The sequence below is a fragment of the Hyperoodon ampullatus genome, assembly GCF_949752795.1.
Source record: "Hyperoodon ampullatus genome assembly, chromosome: 12".
NCBI lineage: Eukaryota > Metazoa > Chordata > Mammalia > Artiodactyla > Ziphiidae > Hyperoodon > Hyperoodon ampullatus.
The window spans coordinates 56755119-56770247 of NC_136925.1; the positions used below are offsets into that span (position 1 = coordinate 56755119).

The 15129-nt window shown below is 35.2% G+C and overlaps 1 protein-coding gene across 2 annotated transcripts in view; it reads left to right on the top strand.

Moving 5' to 3' along the window:
• The window catches only part of LAMA2 (laminin subunit alpha 2), a gene marked incomplete at its 5' end in the record, with an annotated part of 604254 nt that overhangs the window by 514282 nt on the left and 74843 nt on the right, over positions 1-15129 (top strand). For both annotated transcript variants that reach the window (XM_079716968.1, XM_079716967.1), the window contains 3 exons: positions 3024-3126; positions 12059-12175; positions 13857-14039. In XM_079716968.1, the coding sequence (XP_079573094.1) occupies positions 3024-3126; positions 12059-12175; positions 13857-14039 (403 nt within the window). The remainder of the gene's footprint in view (positions 1-3023; positions 3127-12058; positions 12176-13856; positions 14040-15129) is intronic.

Sequence of the window (15129 nt, forward strand, 5' to 3'; positions counted from 1 at the left end):
TATGATGCAAACCAGACAAAAACATTACCAAAAAAATGAGAAAATTATAGACCAATATCCCTCATGAACATAGATGTAAAAATTATGGACAATGTTAAAACAAATCAAATCCAGCCATTTATTAAGATAAGGTACAAACTAGAAGAGCATATTTGCAAATTACATATCTGATGAAAGATTTGTATTCATATTATGCATAAATATCTTTCAAAACTCAATAAGAACAAAAAACCCAGCTAAAACTTGGACAAAAAATTTGAACACTTAGCCAAAGAATAAATAAATAAGCACATGAAAAGATGCTCAACATTATTAGTCACAAGGAAAATGCAAATTAAAACCAAATGATGTACACACCTATTAGAATGTCTAAAATTTTAAAAGACTGACTATATCAAGTAGTGACAAGGATGTAGGCAAACGTAACTCTCATACACTGCTGGTGAGAATTTAAAATAGTACAAATAATTTAGAAAACATGTTGATAGTTTCTAAAAAATGTAAACATACATCTGCCAGATAATCTAGCCACTCCACTTAGAGGTTTCCACTCCAAGAGAAATCAGCATATGTTTATACAAAGATGTGTACACAAATGTTCATAGCAACTCTATTTAGAATAGCCAAAGCTGGAAATAATCCAAATGTCCATCAAGAGATGAATGAATAAATAGATTGGGGCATATCCATGTAAATAAAAAAGGGATCACATGTTGATACACACACAACATGGATAAACATCAAAATAATTACACTGAATGAAAGAAGCCAGACAAAAAGAAGAGTACATACTGGATGATTCTATTTGTATAAAATTCTATAAAATGCAAACTAATAGTGATGGAAAGCAGATCCGTGTTTGTGTGGAGACGGGGGAACACAAGGAGGGGTGGAAGGGAAGGATTGAAAAGAAATGATGGGTATGTTCTCTACCTTGATTTTTGGCAGTTTCATGGGTGTATAAATGTCAAAACTTATCAAATTGTAAATTTTAAATATGTGAAGTTTTTTTATACCTCAATAAAACTGCTGAAAAGTGTAAGAAAGTAGAAAAAAATAAATATTGCCCATCACTGTTCCTAATCCCTCCACAATTTCCACGGCTCAGACTTTAGCCTCTTTACATGTTGTCTGGCCCTCCTCTCTTACCTCATTTCTTTAATTTTCTTATGGACAGCAAGTCAACTCTCTCTCCCTCCTTTACTCCCATGCCTCACTTTGCATATCCAAGATTAGCTGTAATATATTGGTTGTTAGATACCAGATTATGTTCTTGTAGAGAGGAATTCACACGTTAAGGCTATGGGGAAAGCTTGCTTTGTCTGGTTTCATCTTGTACTATGAATGACCCGTGTTATCCTGATGGCTCAGGATCATCATTATCAACATTAGTTATTTGTTGCCAAATATTGAAACCTATTTCATTCTTATCGATTTGGATTTCTAAGATTTAAAAACTCTTCTCTCTAGTTGTTAGTTTTTTCTTTCCTCATTGTCAGACAGATTGTCAGCTGTCACTTCAGCTGTTTTCCTGTGCCTATTTAGAGAATCTTCATCCTTCTTTCTTTGTAATTTCCTTTCTCTAATCTGTTTTGATTCAGGAAACCTATAACCAAGGGAGTAAGAATGGCATATAAATTTGGAACAAATATAGAACCTGAGTGGGTAATGGAGGCTTATTTTTTTTGAGTAAGGTACATTGGATTTGTGCCATTTATATTGACACTCTTCCTTTTTTTTTCAAAATAAATTACACTTATGTGGTGTCACTGTACCTAATTTCCCACAGGAAACTGCAGGACTAAGAATTTCTGTGTTCTCAGTTGAAGAGAGTGTCCATTTCCCATAGAATAATTTGTCAGGGTTGTCAGACAGCTCTTTTTGCAAGTGCTAGATATAAATGCACAATGTCTCTTTTTGTTTAAGTAGATGTTTCCTATATGTCCCTTTGTAGATGTCATAGTATTATGTAATCAATCTGTTCTATGAACAATAGATTATTTAAAACTGTTGGAATAGCACTTTAAAATAAATTTTGCCACTACAGTAGCAAGTTCTGAAATCTCTCCTAGTTTAATGTTTAAATCATATGACTGATAAAAAATGTTATTAAGGCATTGGAGATGTATTTGAAGAGTATTCTGTCTGGGCTGACCTGAGTTCAGATCTATAACCTCAACAGTAAGTATTTAGCATTCTCTAGCTCATCTTGCACCCTGAAATACTCTTCCAATTTAAAATTTACAGGTAAGATCCTATTTGATTTATCTTTTGGTATTAATGTACTATGTAATGATCCTTGAAGAGCAAACACTATTAAAATGGATAACTAAACATTCAATTTAAATGATCGTTTTCCCATATCACTCTATTATCTTTGTGTCACCTCTTTTAGTCCAAGGCTCAACAAATGCATCTTTGCTAGGAGATGATTGTGGCTCAGAGATTGTCATTTAGAAGATTTTGTTTTGCCCTAGTACTCTGAGATGCATTTCAAAAAAGGAGCAGTGTTCTTCCTCAATTCAACACCTAGGGTACAGAAATTCTCCCCCACTTACCCCACAACTTGAATGAAATGTGCTTAGGGATAAAGTCAAGGATGTGCTTAGTTCTTAATTTGCTTGACCATTTGACAGCACTTGATAGTGCTGACCGTTTTGACCTTGCAACATAGCCAGTCATCATACTCTGAGCCACTTCTGTATTTCTTAATTTCCATAATATCATGCTCTCCTAGGTTCTCTTTGTCCTTTCTGGAATCTCAATCACCTTGCCAACCCAGCTTTCTGTACCTGCCTTTAAATGTTGGGATTCCTAAGGGTTCTATTCTAGGCTTTCTTCTCATCTCCCAATAAACAGTCTCCTGACTTGAGTCACAAATACGTGCTGATAATTTATTATTCTGCATATGTAGCCCAGAATGCTTTCCTGAAGGTAAACTCTGTGTACCAATTGCCTGCTAGATATGTCTACTCCATAATTCTTTTGTTTTATATATGTGACACTTCTTTTTCTGTCCACAGGCAACAGGTCCTCAGGGTTCATTACAGGAAGATGCCAAAGGCTCTCTTCAGAAAAGCTTCAGGTTTCTTAATGAAGCCAAGAAGTTAGCAAATGATGTAAAAGGTTAGTGTGACCACTTTTTATTATTATTTTCTGTTTAATTGTAGTTGTAATTGGTAGGATATTTTATCACATTATTGGAAAAGTGTAATTGTTGCAGCATAATTTTTATGATTATTTTTACTATCTAGATTTAGTGCAAGTAAACTCTCTCATCAATATTTTGCCTTCACACCTCACTTTGCACTGGACAATACTTCAAAATTTTTAAACCTAATTTCTATAGCATCATTTCATCTGTATCTAGAGTATAGGAACTTTTAAAGTATGATAAATTTTAAAGAGCACCAAACCCCACCTTTTTTTTTTTTTGACTTTAGAAATCATAGTCACAAAGGAATCAATCAGGCAGATGTAGTATAAATATCCTTGTGAAACTCTCGATTTAGTGGGGCACGTCTCGAAAAGTTTTCACCTTTTAAATACACTTTTATGTATTTTATTCCTAATTCAAGGATCAAAGTGCATAATATATCTACCCTGATATATTATGGGTTTTGCATTAAAAATGTATTATTCAATACAGCCATACTCTAGTTAAACTATTATATTTTTATTTCATTCAAATATCTCCTGTTCTCATTTAATTGCCTCCTGTTTCTATCATCAGTCTCACTCACCCTTTTCTGGCTTGCATCCAGCTCTGCAACCTTACTGAAACATTCATGTCCTCTGAAAACATGCTACCATTTCAAGCCTCCACATTCCACAGTGTTCATTCTTCTCTTTGGAACTTCTCACCATCCTTCTTTCTTTTTCATCCAACTGCCTTCTATCAGACCTTCAGGATTTAGCTCAAATGTCATCTTCTCTGGGAAACCTAGCACCCCATCTGAATTACTTGCCTCTTCTCTGTGCATCCCTTTCTCATAGACTTATCAAATCACTACAGCCATGGACTTGGCTTCCATCTTCTTGAGGATAGTCACAGGGTCTTCTTTTTAACTTTGTATTTCTAGTGTATAGTATCACAATGACTATCTCAAATCAGGAAATAAGCATATTTTTTAAGTAAAAGAATGGTGTTGGTCTTTACTAACCTTAGAAAGAAAAGAGATTTTATCATCATTTATACTTGTCATCCTTTAAACGAAGAGTCTCCAGTAGAGGCCGGTATGGAATTACACGATCTTTCTCCATTATAGATGGCACTCTGATAGTAAATACTTTGGATTACATATCACAGGTGAAATACAACCCCTTATATATATATATAAAATCCTATGCAGGAGACTGCACTTATTACAACCTGAACAGTAACTATAGAGTCAACCCTACTTTCCTATTGGGCAAGTTGAGTTGATCTCATTACTTTGCCATCACTCCTTCATCTCCAATGTCCTTGCCCAGAGCTGGGATCAGGGTGAGGTGAGAGAGGTTGAGCCATGCAAGTGCAGAGTTAGATCCTGTTTTTATTTTAAATGTTAATATTTGCTCATCATTGATCTTTTTTGATTTAAAAAAATACTGCATTAAAACATTTTTACCTTGATCACTGAGTTTTTTGGTGCTCCTTTGAATTTCACACCTGAGGGGAGTGCCGGAGTCACCTCACCCTACTTCCAGCCCTGCCCTTGCCTCTATTTCCCCACAAATACTGGTGTTATAAAAATGAAAATAGAATCTGATTTTTAAGGAATTTTTTCCAAGGGAGAAAGAAATCTAAGGACAGGCATGGTAGAAGGGGTTGGGTGACAGAAATGTTCATTAGTTTAAATGTCTTTTTTTGTACTTCAGGTAGTACATTATTTAAAGTAATGAAAACCCACAAACTACTCAAGTAATAATTCCTCCAGAAATCCAAGCCAAGACTCTGACGGAGACAGGAATGTTTTCTTGCTACATTATGACATTCCCCTGATTTGTGGCCAATTACACAAGTTATAAAATGGCTGTTAATCAGGGAAATGCCATATATTACCACCAGGAACTGCTGAAATAGGCCCTACAGAGCAAAATACTTTACAGCAGCTATTAAAAATAGAGATTTAGTCATTTCTCTCTCTATGGTGCCTGGACTTAGAAGGAATAAAAATGGTGAGGCCAGTATACACTCCATATTTCTAAGTTGTTCCTTGGTTCGATTCAGTACAATCCAGTTAGCTCATAAGCTTTAGTCATGAATGACTTAGAGCTTCCCCCTGCCATTTTTATGCTGTCCTTGCCTTGAGGGAACCTGAACTTGCCAGGAGCAATTTGTTTTGCTTTTTAATTTTTGAATATACATTTGTTAAAAGTAAATTTGCCCTTCTGTGCATTTGAGACTTGAAGCCATTCTACATTGAATTGATTGAACGTCCATGGAGATAAAAATTGTTTTGTTGAAGGATATGGGGCTTGGTACAAATTGATGATTGAAAGAGTTAGAAGATAAATTAATGCCACTGGGTGAATTAATACTACTTTGTAGATTGACGAAACATTTTTGTCAATAAAATGGCTGGTTGAGGTTCTCATGGAATGTGTACAGGGCAAAGAATGAAGCTGAGGATGGTATATTAGAAGTCTGAAAATACTAAGATTCTATAATTATATACCTGATCTTATATAGAGTAACTTTTCAACTTTATTTTACTTCTTAATTTATCCCTACTTTTCATCTTTGCCCAAAATAAGTGAAATTATTTAATTACTTATGAACAAATAGATAACATTTCTGTAAAATGGACGACACGCATATGGAATAAAAAGATCTATTTCCAAGCCCAAGAATATGGAGTCAGTGAATTGTATGACATATGATGCTGTCCAAAATATGGAACAGTGCCAGAATTATTCCAAACATTTACTTTAATCAAATTAATCCATACTTTTCTTCTGTACTATGATCCTCCAGACACTGAGTCATTAAGTCCAGACAAGTGTATCAGAATGGTTTTGCGATCATGAATATAATAACACTTGCAATTACTAACCTGTTAAGAATCTATGTTATTATCTCAGATTAGAAAAAAGAGAATAAACAGGAATATAGCAGGGATGTTAAGCCAAAGTATGACTCAGGAGTTAAATATTGTGGGACACTAGTCTTCATAGTCTGCTGGCTTTCCAAATAAAGTCGCTATTCCCTGCCCCCCCCCAAAAAAAGTAAATAAAGCATTTTTATATTATTTAAAATATACTCTTTTTGGGAATTCCCTGGGATCCAGTGGTTAGGGCTTCATGCTTTCAGCGCCGAGGGTGCGGGCTCAATTCCTGGTCAGGGAACTATATCCCAGAAGCTGTGCGGTGCAGCCAAAAGTATACATATATATATTCCTTTTGAATTTGCATACTACCATTTGCCAGAATCAGCCTTCCCATAGGTAGGCATATGAAAGAGAAACAAAATCCATTCCATTGACAAAAAATAATTTTGGACTAAATGGACAAAACCAAGCCTGGGTCCCCTAGCCTACTGTAGTCTGAAGAACAAAGCAATCTTTTCCTGTAGAAATTGCTGATTCCTCATACAGAGTTTTTGTTCCTCCTTAACCTTGTGAATAGAGAAAATTGAGAAATTGAAACCGACTTGGGCTTGGTTTAGGAGTTAAAAGGAAAAGGAGCAAAATAGTGGCCAAACATAGAAGGGCAGGAACTATTAGAACCAGAGAGAGTACTTGTCTTACTTAAAGTTGTTTAAAGTACATTTCTTTTAGAATATCTTGCTGGCCAAAACAAAACAAGCCTACAAGCCCACAGTCAGGCTTTAGAGCTTGCCCTAAAGGAGCCACATGGAGTTTTTGATGTCTGGTCATTTTGATTTCTCATTCCACTGGCTGAAGAGAGGATTCCCTCTATCCTGATATCTTTTAAGTCTTTGGAGATCTTGCCACCAGGCAAATTCCCCTTCCTCCTCTCCTTGGGCTTCTACTACAACCGTGTATTGGGGTAGAAGAGCCTGTGCAGTTGCAGCTAACAGTTGTTGAGGACCTAGAAAGCATGGTGCCCGTGCTGAACAAGAGCTGACTTGGCACTTTTAGATCAGGACAAAGTTTATCGGTAATATGCCTTCCTATAAACACAGGCTCCATTAAGTGATCTTAGAAGTTCCCATACACAGTCACTGGTACATGTCTGGACAAAAGAGGCAATCAGAGATAGGACGCTTTGCAAACTTGTGACAGCAACAGGCGAAAGGGAAGCATAGGATAATAATGTCATGAAAGAAGGCTAGGTGTACCCCAAAGTGGAAAGACTGGGTGTAGCAACCTCATCAAATCAATTAACAGGATGCTAGGGACAGGAATAGTGTTCTGAATTTCACCCAGCTTTCTTCCTTAAATAGCTGCTCTTCCTGCACAGGCGTTGGGATCCTGTACTCAGTCATGGGGTTGACCTAGGGGCAGGTTCTTAGAAATCTCAATATTAAGAAGACAAAGGACTATATAAGTGGATGAAAAATTATAGTAAAGTAACTTGAGGGAAATTGTACTTCTTATGTTCTTAAAATATCCAAAGGTAAAAACATAATGCAGGGGCTTCCCTGGTGGCGCAGTGGTTGAGAGTCCGCCTGCCGATGCAGGGGGCGTGGGTTCGTGCCCCGGTCCGGGAAGATCCCACGTGCCACGGAGTGGCTGGGCCCGTGAGCCATGGTTGCTGAGCCTGTGCGACTGGAGCCTGTGCTCCGCAATGGGAGAGGCCACAACAGTGAGAGGCCCAGGTACTGCAAAACAACAACAACAACAACAACAAAACCCATAATGCAATGTAATAAAATTAATAAATTGTACAGAGCAATCATATATTATATAATTTAGTACAGTTGACCACCTTTGATATTTAAAGCAAAATCATTTAAGTCGAAGAAATACTAACAGATTGAATAAACTTCATAAATATAGTGGAGCCAACAATTTAACAAGTTAGTCAGGCTTCAAAGCTGATGCTTTTAACCACTGCTGGACAAAAACGCTGGGCTTTTGCCATGGTGCAGAGGTGACACATTAAAACTCATAGCCCTAACAAATATTTGATAAAGAATGAGTGAATGGAAGAGAGTAGCAGGAATCTCTCATTACCAGAAAGGTCAAAATCAAGGTTTCCACCTGACTTCATACAGATCCCTTACCTATTCCAAACTTGCTGCTTCGGAACTGCAGATAGAAGCTCTGCAGAGATTAACCTGTTCTCTAATTCAGAAGGAGCCTCTAGAACAAAAGATGAAACAGATTTGTAGCCTTGTAAAATTTTTTTACAAAGAAATCTTAAAGAGAGGATATTTCTCCATTTTTTGGTAAAGGAGCAAGTCAGAAGTGATATTGAGTACAAGTAGTAGCTCATAAGACAAATGTCATGGTAATGAAAATTTTGCTTGCAAAATGTTATCTATATGGTAATTTTGCAGTAGATTCTATTTAACTAGATCCCTTCAAAATTATAAACATTTCTACAAACTTCACCCTTGTGAATGAGGGATTCTCTCAAGGTATTTATTTATGCTTTGTTCATATTAATAAAAATTAAAAATTACATTTGAGGAACTTAACTAGATGAGTGTGAACAGTCAAAATAGAACATTCCCATTAAAATCTATAAAAATCATTCTTATATTTAGTTGAAAATGAGAGCTATATACATATATTAAAAAAATATAATAGAAAATTTAACAACTTTAGTTTCTGGATGATGCGGTTTAAACAAAGAAGAAAGCAAATCATAAATAATATTATTGAAAACTGGCAAACGTACCAGGGCAATTATCAGGCCAATGTAAATTATCAAACCAACATGAATTATTTGTTACTATTTAGTAACTGCCTGTGATAAATCCAGTATTTTCTCATACATCCTTCAATTGATTTCTCATATCAGTCATATGAAGGAAGTTGTTATCTTCATTTTACACATGTAAAAAGGGGTAGAAATGACATTTGAACCCACAAATCCCAGCTCCATGTCCTGTAATAATTTCAGTTCTCTAATGGCTACAATTTGTAAAAGAATGCATTATTAATGATCAAAGATATACTTATAATAGCTTTATTTTATTTTTTTTATTTTTATTGAAATATAGTTGATTTACAATGTTGTGTTAGTTTCTGCTGTATAACTGATTTACTTGTAATAGCTTTATTTTGAGATATTACATAGCATAGTTCAGTGTTAGCAGTTCCAAGTAAACTAAACTCTAATATGTTTAGCACAGTACCAGGAATGAGGTCAACATAAGTAAATGCATATTATTAATGGAAGTAACATACAACTCTGTCTAGTGATTTTCATTCTGAATATGTCTACCTTGTTCAATGTCAATGGTTATGCAACAAAGGTGAATGATATTTTCAGGAATGTTCACAGTGTACCCTGGCTGTTCTGCTTCTTTCCCTCACTTTATGAGCTCTGTCTCTGACGAACCCATTCCTGGACATTTGTCTTCTGATGTGGGAGGAGAGAATGAGAAAGGGAGAGCCAAAGCTGGAGCGTGTGTGTAGCCTTTGAGGTTCGTTGGGTGTGATATCTAGAGAGAAGATAAATGACTTGGCTACAGCTAATGAGTATGAATACTGAAGAAATAAGGGGCAGAAAATGCACTATGATTATAATTTGGATCCTTTTCTTGTTCCCCAAAAATTACAAGTAAAGAATTGGGTTAGATATTTTTTTTAACTACCAATAATTCTGTTTCTTTGGCCATGTTACCATTCTAACTGGACCACATGCGTTCTTCCTTACATTTTGATTATAGATACCTCTGCCTCATATATCTTTGCATTTAAAGCCAGCCTTGGAGTGCTTATTTTTCTAGGTTTTCATGGCTAATATTTTGTAAGTTTTCCATTTTAAAATCTGTAATTCTTTTCTGCATACAACTTCTATTCATCTAAAGAATTAGACTGACAAAGCTATAAAGTGTTGAGACTTGGTTTGAGAAATTCCAAAAAGTACTTCAGAAAAAAATGACCAGAGTGTAAGAAAGGATAAATTAACAAGAAAATAGAGTCAAATAGCTGAAACAAAGAAATCAGAACAGGCTCAGAATATTCACATCTTGACTTTCTAGTACAGAAAGCAGAGGAACAAAATCACTGCTTTGAAACTTGAGGGACGGCAGTAACAATGTTCTTCAGATCAGTCGTTCTTCTGAATAATTGGCCTGATTATTCTGCCAGTATTTGCTATCAGAATTCATAAAATAGTGTACACCAAGTGATGCCCTTTAAATTAATGATTTTTGCAACTGTACATGTATATCTTGCTTGCCAGAACATTTTAAATGTTTCATTATTTAAAAAGTCAAATACAATCAAGAAACTAAGAAATGAAATTTGTACCATTCTATTTCCTTAATTGATGAAGACTTCTAAATTAATATCAAAAGAGCAGCCTTTAACTATTCTCAGGGAATTCATATAGCTATCACAGTCAAAATCAGACTGTCTTTATTTCAGAAAGTATTCTTTCCATAACCTAGTCAAAGATTTTACTTTAGTGCAGTGAAAGTAACAGAAGTACTAAAAGAAAAGTGAATTGTGATTGACAGAGGAGAAAATCTAATTACTTGGAAAGTATATTTTGAAGGAGTAGAATTGAAAATAATAATATCTTAGTGACTGAAATGGACATATTGATATTTTAGAGCCATGTTTTGCTGGAATACTTTATGCTTTGTTTTTCAGTGATGTTAGGTCTTTGGCTTGGAACCTAAAAGCAGATGCCTCAAACAATATTATATACTTATATTACTGTAGTATAACAGTGGTGTAAATCATCCGCCTATAAAACCCTGATATGAAATGGAGTGGATCGTTAATTAATATGTTCAGTACTCTTTTTCACACCCAGTACACTGACAGTTAAGAATCCTCCATCTGTATTCCCTTCCCTTTGCTATTCTTCCCAGATGAAGGCCAATAAAGGCAAGCATTTTTCCCTAAGCTGCCAGTGGCTTGTTTGGTTCCTGCAAGAAGCCAGATGCCCTACCTCTACAAGGGTGCACACACAATCGAATCAAGACTGTTCTGGCTCTGTTCTGTGAGATGTAGTCTCTCCTGGTCTGCCCACTCTGGGTACCAGGAAAGTGACGAAAACAACAGTCTCGGTGTTGGCAAATAACGGTCTTCCCCAGTCCAAGTTGCTTATTTATCTTACTGTTTTAGATTAAAAAAAGCAAAAATATTTGCACAGAGAAAATGATTTAACCAGCACAACCAGGTATAAAATGAAAGGTTTTAGTACACTGTCACTCACACCATCATTAACTGCCTTACTTGTTCCATTCCTAGTTTTTATCTGCTATAAAATACAATATTATATACAAACTAACTTAAAATTCAGACATGTTAAAAATTAGTGGAGAGAAGCTGGAAAATTTACAGTAGTAATGTTACATTAGTAATAGTAAATAATATATTTTAATTTTAAAATAAACATGCTAAAGTACCAAGAAAAACCCTATATAAAGCCTACTTGAAGTAATTTGTAAAATATTATTTTCTCTATAAAAAATTGGAAATGTGCTAGAAACTATTCATTCTTTTGATTTTTGTTTTTTCAAATAAATATTAATAAATGATATTTAGTAAAGTTGGGAGATTCTGCTTAACAATCATATCTATTTGAGATTTTTAAAAGCTAATTCAGTGATTCATTTTGGTAATAAAATTTTTAAAATAATGACATAATGGGAGTGATGTCAAGAGGGCATCATTATAAATGCAATAAAAGACCAAATCTGTCAAAGTTTTTTCTCCATAGAAAACCATCAAATTAAGTCAAATAAAGATCAGATACCAAGAAGAAAATGTAATTGTTGAACATGTTGAAGTGTCAAATGGTCATATAAACACATATTTTATAGTCTGGTCTGAAATATATTTATGGACTGATGCCAATAAAGTAAATCAATTTCTTGCTTTTAACTAAATTTTTATTAAAATAACCTGAAATTTTATATCCATGTATCAGTTCAGAGATGATTAAAATTATTTCATCCTTTTTTGTCTTCTGTTCACAGAAAATGAGGAACGTCTGAATGGCTTGACAACCAGATTAGACAATGCCAATGTCAGAAACAGGGATCTCCTGAGAGTTTTGAATGACACTTTGGAAAAGTTATCAGCCATTCCAAATGGTAAGCATTCAGGACACTGCAAACCGTGCCAGTAGATATGAACTCTTAAAGAACGTTCTAACTTCTGCCTTTTTTTCCTAACACTACATTTGTACCATTGTCAGGCTATTCGATAACAGTTTTCTTACTTATGAATTCTTCTTTGTGAGAATGAGAAACTAAATCATACTTTACACTGTGATATTTATCATTTGTTACCCTAGCTGACATTCGTTGGAATAAATTACAAGAAGGAAAATATAGGGCTTCCCTGGTGGCGCAGTGGTTGAGAGTCCACCTGCCGATTCAGGGGACACAGGTTCGTGCCCCGGTCCGGGAAGATCCCACATGCCGCAGAGAGGCTGGACCCGTGAGCCATGGCCGCTGAGCCTGCGCGTCCAGAGCCTGTGCTCCGCAACGGGAGAGGCCACAACAGAGAGAGGCCCACGTACCACAAAAAAAAAAAAAAAAAAAAAAAAGGAAAATATAGACACCTTATGATTGTATTGTCCTTCCATGTTTTGGCCCAGGAAATCTTATATTGGTGGGAAAAATAAAATCATACAGACATTATTCTCTACAATGTTGATGTACACAATTGCAGCTTATTACAGTACCTACAGTAATATGTAGAGCCCACTGCCTTTCAGCATATCTTTACTGGCAAAGTTCTGTTACTTAAATGTTTTAGCTTTCAAAAACATTAAGAATTGAACCATGTCTGTAATATCTTTCTACCTATTACACATACTTGGAGTTAATGTTTCGTATTAGTTCCTGAAAACACTATTCTTTTAGGGATACTATTTTTATATTTTAGTAGCATGATATAACAATAACAAGGGTTGCTAACATTTTTTGAGTGCTTATTCAATATGTTTATGTTAAGTGTATGTAATCCTGATACTAATCCTACAAGGTAAATAGCATTGTTATCTCCAGTTTATAGGGGACAAACTTAGGGATACTAAGAACCATTGTTAAAAGAGGCATATATGATTTGAACCTCGCAGTTTAACTTCAGAGGCTGTGGTCTTAACCACTAATCTACAACATACTACTAGGCACATATATATGTTTTTTATACAAATTATGGTGAAGGAAACACATCCATCTATACAAAACAGGAAATATTAAAACCTTAATGATTTTTACTTTTTTAACATTAAAAATCCTAAGTAATTTTCCCGATTTTCATGTCAACTCTTCAATAGTAAAGATGTACATAGAAAATTTCCAATGCTGAAAACAAATATAAATACACAAACACAAGGTCTAATATATCTGAAAAAGTCTCTTTATACTAAAATTGAAACACATTCATTCCCTTCCCCCCTGCCTCAGAAATGCAGATTAAATCTTAAACCTACTTTTGATGAAGCTGCTTGATTCATGTGGATAAACTTCTCTCTTTAATATGTTCAGCAGCAAATCACAATATACCCTTACACAATGAACACTTAGAACAATCACATTGCTATTTTAAGAGCTAATCAGGTATTCATAGCCAAAGTCCCTGAGAAAATTCAATTTAGCTAAAAATGTACTTCATTTGCTATGACTGAATGAGACAAAGTTCAGCCTTTCCCTCTGTGCCTGTGTCCCTGAGGTCAGCCAGCCACAGCCTCGCTTTGACAAGCATAGATTAAGCCACTAACTCCAGACCCTTTGTTTAGTTTCTCATACCGTCTTCTGCTGACAGACACAGCCGCTAAACTGCAAGCTGTTAAGGACAAAGCAAGACAAGCCAACGACACAGCTAAAGATGTACTGGCACAGATTAAAGATCTCCACCAGAATCTTGATGGCCTGAAGAAAAATTACAATCAACTGGCAGACAGCGTAGCCAAAACAAATGCCGTGGTAAAAGATCCTTCAAAGAACAGTAAGATGTGCTTTTTCACTTTGATTATGTCATTTATTTCTTCACACTATAAAAGTATCCTAGACTCATAACTGTTACAGCAGGAAGGGACCCTCATAGTGGTGTAGTCTGCCCTCCACCCTTCATAGACTGGGCTCAGGAATTGAGTGTGTGCAGCTCCAGAAACAGAATCCAAGACTCCCATCTCTGCACTAGAGCTTATCTTATTCAAATTTCATCCAATTGAGAGGAAATTAGGAATTCTCAAATCTACATGATATTTGGTATAGCGATGCCAAATATTTTTAAATCCTTTAGAGTAATTGAAAATACAGTTATACTTGGGAAATTATATCCTCGGAGTTGGTGAAATTCCATAGAACCTAGAGTTCAAGGAGCAGTCTTATTAGCAGGCCTGTTAGAACAGGATATTAAATAGGATCAACTTGAAATGCATTCAAATTGGAAAATATTAATATTTTATTACTTAGATTCTGGTTAGTTAACATTATCAGGAAAATAAAATTTTTGTCTAGTTTATCAAGAAGAATATTTCTTTACATCTTTTGTATATTGTATTAAACTATATTGAGTTAACAAGGATTTACAAGAAAATGTGGGAGAACTAAATATAATAATTATATTAATTATACTCAATAAACATTATGATTTCTAATATTTTTTATTCTTTCAAGTGATAAAATGTTATTTTAGTATGTGATTTCACCAAAGGAGATGCTTGATTCTTTGTACTTGTCAGTCTCAAGAGGTTAGCCCGCTTTATATGGCACCAATATATTTACTGGGAATTAAAACATTTGTAGATTGTAATAACAAAAACACAGTTATTGACCTTATACACTGTATAATCCAGATGCCATTCGACGGAGGGAGTGGAGCCTGATTTTTCAGCACCTTTGCCTCAGATCAAAGGCTAATGATGCTATGAAATAACAGATACAACTAGCATGACTCCTTCCTGAGCAAGGAAGTGTACAAACACAGCTGACATGCACTTCGGAGCTAGGGAGAAGGATTTCACTCCTCATCACTTCTTCAGGGAAGAAAAAGAAGAGATATATAGTTTTAAATTTATTTCTTATGTAAGCCC